A 5267-nucleotide genomic window follows, 5' to 3' on the forward strand; every position below is an offset into this window, starting at 1 on the left:
CAAACGATCGCGCTTTTTACCATGAAAATGAAGGCTTTTACTAAGGTGTATATTATATCAAAATATTTCTCTAAATCCAAAGCAACCCCTGCACGCACTTTTGTGAGGCCTTCGTATGCAAAAACTCGACATTTTAGCCAAAAAAAAAAAAAAAAAAACTCATTTCATATTTTCTAAAATTGCTCCATCACTTCATTCAAAACATCTATTCTATTTGGTATCATTGGAAGCGCCTTGAAAAGTACTCGAAGAGTGTATTAGGTAGTACGGGTAGATCATCACAGCTTACATAGTCGAATCCTACAGAATAAATTAAAAAAATCGAAAAAAGACAAGCTTTGGCCAATCTTGAACAGCATTTTTTTCTGAGATTGAATTATTTTGGCGCTGCTGACTGACGAAAATGCCTTTCTTCTAATGATTAAATGAGGATCATGAGTTGGAAAGAACTATTGCTTAGCCTTAATACTTTATTTTGCTTTTGTTGAAAGTTCTCATATCCAACAATGCCAGTCAACCTGGCTCACAGCCAATATATATATGCAATCGCAACTTTCTAATGATATTGTAGCAGTAAATTGGTATTTACTCTGATGTTAGAATGCTGATGAACTTCTAGTTGCTATCTAGTAAATCTCACCTAAATAAATTTTAGGTCCATCTCATCTAATATGCGCCATGCTTACCAGCTTAAAGAACTCGAGGTTATAGACACGGCTTTCAAATTTGTGGAAACCACATAGCCTACAATATTTTGCTAGCATGGATCGAACGCCAGAAGCTGGTGGTATAGATGTTATGCATAACTTAATAATATCTAGTGCAACATCTGACTCTTGTGAAATCAGAGCCTATACAGTGGTACGCCATTCAAAAAGGCACCATTCTACTGTATATTCTCACGGAGCCTGAGAGATGCTGTGAATACAAGATGAGACGCATGTGGCGGTAAAGTTCAATTGCTAACTTAAACAGAGATATGAACTTGAATCTGTTCCATCAGGATGGGCACACATACACCCAGACTATAGCATTTGCTCAAAAGAACTATCATATTATAAAACTGTTTATTTGGTTTATTTGTGTATCACGCTAACCTTAATGTCGAAAAACAAAAAAGGAGATAGTAGTGCAATCCTTTTACTGCCATGATCATGGAGTGGGATGTTTGAGATCAATATGGCGGGAGTGAATTCATGGTTATTGCTTAAAAAAGAGAGCTTACCTAGCATTTCTACATTAAAAGCTTCTTCTTTTTTTGTTACTTTATACAGTCAATGCTTGTGATACAATCAGCGTATCCAATCAACTAGAACGTATAAAAAAGGTTTCGAGTGCTCTATTTTCTATCTCTTTCTTTTCTCTCTTTCCAACATACACATTTAGGTTTGATTACATGAGTGACATTGATACCAAGCAGCCCCAAGTCGTGGATCCACCACCTGCTGAACCATCAGTACTAAGCAGCACTGCAGAAACAAAAGACACTGCCATGAGTGACCAAGGCGTCGATACAGTCGCGGAAATCGAGCATCAGGACGAAGCTGCTACTTTATCAGTCAGCCAAGATGAATTCTCGGATGCCATTGATGACACCAACGAAAAGACGGCGCAAGACTTGACCAACGTAATTACTGCTCTTCAAGGAACAGTGCTGGCCAACCTCCCCAAACAGGAGCCTCTTGTGTTCAAGGACGAGAATCAAGCACAGGACGTAATGGATAAGGTACTGGATACAATTCCTGAGGTGGAAATCAACAATTTGGGATCCAGCTTAATTAGCAACATTGAAGAGTCATCCCCGACTAGCAAAGCAGAAGAGGATAAAGCAGACATTGACATCCCATTGAGCGACGATGACAACGAGAGAAGAGCTGAGGAGGGCATCCATGCTGTGAGTGAGCCAAGCTCGCCTCGTCCGCAAGCTGCTTCAGTGTCTGATCTCAAGATTACCACTCATTTTGAGCAAATCCGCAACTCGATTGATGTGCCTGCTGGCCAAAACATGGCAGATTTTGTTACTCCCCCTACACCTGGTTTAGCTCCTCCGTCCATGTTATCCGCTGAACTAGGCGACCATGCTGATGACAATGATGACGATTTACAGCCTACCAGATCAGAAAGCGCACAAATGTCAACGTCCACCAGCAACACCGACCCCACTACTACTGCTGCTACACCAGCTGCTGCCACCTCTAATGTGATTCCTTTGTCCAACATTGATTTCAGCACAGTCAGACCCAATCATTTAACTCCCAGAGCACAAGAAAAGTTTGGTAAGCATCGACCACAACATACACAAAAGCTGGATCTTGACATTAAGTATTCTAGATGAGGACATGCTGACCGGTATGAACTGCTTTTTCAATAACAAATTCTCAGAGGCAAGAGCCATTTTTGAAAAGAGAGCCAAAGAGTATGCGTGACATGGAAAGGAATAGTAGGAGGAGAGTAGCAACTGATGAATGGTTTTATTAGGGATCCTTTGTATGCTCTAGGTCTTGGTTCAATGGCGTTTATCAAAGGTAAGTCAGGGCAAGACACATCATGAAATGCAGCACACACTCACCCAACTGTTTATCATGTTGGTTGTCCATACCAGCTATTTCGGTAAGTAAAAGCACCTGTACAACTCTGCCATTTCGTATTCATGCAATTTCTAGTCTTATAACCCCAAAGATGTGGAATCAGCTCTCGCCAACTTGACCGAGACCTATTTGTTTGCCAATGCTCAAATCGAGGCAGCCTCAGCTAAAAAACCACTCAAAGACACAGTATCTCACTACATTACCAACTTGATGGGATCCAACTCGACGCATCTCCCCACTAACACGCGTGCCTTGAGCAAATATGAGCTGCAAGATCTGCAATTCATGCCCAATGGTGCTCTCCGTGCTCATGTTATCAAAGCAGAATGTGGTTTGTTGATGGCCATTATATACCTCTCTATGGAAACGGTTGTTGGATATCTCAAGGCTGGATTAAATTTGCGCAGAGCCTACAACAGTTACAGTCTTGTATGGCAAGAGTACAAGCGCATGGGACAGAACTTCAACAAGTACATGGATCAGGATACTATTTCAGCAATACAGTTTGGCATTGGCTCTGTTCATCTGTTGCTGTCATCCTTACCACCCAAAATTTTGAAAATTGTATCTGCATTTGGTTGGACAGCAGATAAACATCTCGGATTTGCATTGCTGAAGTTGTGTTTGGAAGGAAAGCGCATCAGATCACCACTCGCCTCATTAATGTAAGTTGCAGAGAGAGAGAGAGAGAGAGACAACTGACATTGTGGGCACTGACGTTGTTTATGCTGCAGGCTGCTGTCATATTACGTAATTCTGACCTCCTACGCTCCTCAAGTACTCACCAGAGAGCTGATACAGCCTGCCATTGAATGCCTGCTGGATGCTCAACAAAGTTACCCCAACTCTGCCTTCTTTTTGTTCTTTGCTGGTAGAGTATCCAGATTAGCGAGAAACCTGCCACTTTCGACACAGTCTTTTGTGTATACATTTGAGGTGAGTCAAGGTGATTGGGCTGAAACCACCATTGGCCATTTAGCTACATTTGAGATTGCCTTCAACTCGGCCATGGGCTTGGACTGGGCCAGTGCTGCTGTGCGTGCCTTGGAATTGCAGTCAAAGTACAACTCACCTGCCTTTTTGAAATACTTTTACGGTGCCTGTATGGAGATGCTTGGCAATCGCACCGAGGCCATCCTGGCTTTCGCTGAGGCACCAGGACTCGTCGACAAAAAGAGAAAGTCGCAGCCCGAGTTGTATGTGATGAACCGAGTCGCATTTTTCGAGATTAGTGGATACCAAGACCTGGATTTCAGTTTACCAGCGTTGGAGATTTTATATACTTGGAACGCATTTCCTTGCATGGCACCCACTGCGCTGGAACAGTGCTTGGAGATCATTGAAACAACGTTGGAATCCATCTACGAGAGAGAGAAATTGGAGTACGATATTCGCACAGTGGAGCTTGTACCAGCAACATCTGCACCCGACTATTACGATCAGCGCGGTACTCTTCTTTTGATGAAGGCAGCTGTCTTGAACGCTCTCAACAAATATACAGAGGGTATTGTGCATCTCAACTGGATCATTGATAACAAGGACAAATTCAAGCATACAAACTGGGTAGTTCCATTTGCCTACTGGTAAGCATTACTGCGTGTGAATCAAAGAGATGGGATCTTGATGCCAGGTATAGGGAGTCTGGTAACATTTGCTGGGGTACAGAGGAACACAAGCGAGCAAGAGCACTTTGGGAATCTACATTGGCCTTTTCTGGCTATGATTTTGAATATAGACTTGCCACAGTAAGTATCGAGAATTGAATGATTTGGTAGATTTACTAATGCTGCTTTAATCAGCGACTCAACCTTGCCATCCAACACGCCATTGAATTGGGTGTTCCAGAAACAATTATTCCCAAGGCAGATAAAGGAAAGACCTCGCATGGACGTAAGAGAATGTCCATCGTGCCATCCAAATCCACCGGCAACATTATCTCTTCTTAAATACCATACTAATACCAATAATACTACAATAAAACAACAGTGTTTCCTGAAGTTTATTTAGTCGTTTACAATCTTGGATAGTGACAAAACACAGATGTTGACTTCACAAAAGTCAGGTGTATTCATCGTGATGGTCACCAATGAGCTCTTTAGTTATTGAAGTCCTTCAGACAATGAATATCATATTGAACATACATATTTTGATAGGCACTGGCTATGCGTCGTTCGACCAGTTAATTTCATATACTTTATATCATAACATAATAAATTTATGGTCCCTACTAGACACTTCCAAAGCCTCAAAAAGGAAAGAAGCTGGTCTAACAAGTATTTTGATAGACTGGTGTTATCAAATATAGATTCAAGAAGAAAAGAATGGCTAATGATAGTGCTATATAATTTGCCGCGTACTTTCCATACGCTTCAAAAGCATCTATTACTGTATTGCCTTCATGATGGAAAGGGCATTGAGTCTGCCAGCCGGCCGCACCAACCGGCCACACCAGCCGCCAAAATTGATTCAAATCCAGAACATTTTTTCTGTTCAAGATTGGCCAAAACTTGATGATTTTCGACTCGATTGAACTATTTTGGCAGATTCGACTAAATAAAGTATGATGATCATCCCCTGCTTCTTTAAGCTGTGCCCCTGGTGGTAGGGCGAAGTGGTAAAACTCCCGTATGCCAACGGGAGGATCCCGGTTCAAATCCCAGTGAACGCATTTTGATTAAT

General features: G+C 41.9%; 1 protein-coding gene across 1 annotated transcript; it reads left to right on the top strand.

Moving 5' to 3' along the window:
- Positions 1-1396: 1396 nt before the first annotated feature.
- ATC70_008579 (uncharacterized protein) lies at positions 1397-4534 on the top strand (the record flags this gene model as incomplete). The annotated part of the gene is made up of 8 exons (XM_064827826.1): positions 1397-2276; positions 2332-2416; positions 2479-2525; positions 2603-2610; positions 2664-3253; positions 3323-4171; positions 4225-4333; positions 4388-4534. The coding sequence occupies 8 exons, from the start codon at positions 1397-1399 to the stop codon at positions 4532-4534; spliced, it is 2715 nt and encodes a 904-aa protein (XP_064687110.1).
- Positions 4535-5267: the final 733 nt, after the last annotated feature.

This window comes from Mucor velutinosus (genome assembly GCF_035048745.1).
Source record: "Mucor velutinosus strain NIH1002 chromosome Unknown tig00001561, whole genome shotgun sequence".
Taxonomy (NCBI): Eukaryota; Fungi; Mucoromycota; class Mucoromycetes; order Mucorales; family Mucoraceae; genus Mucor; species Mucor velutinosus.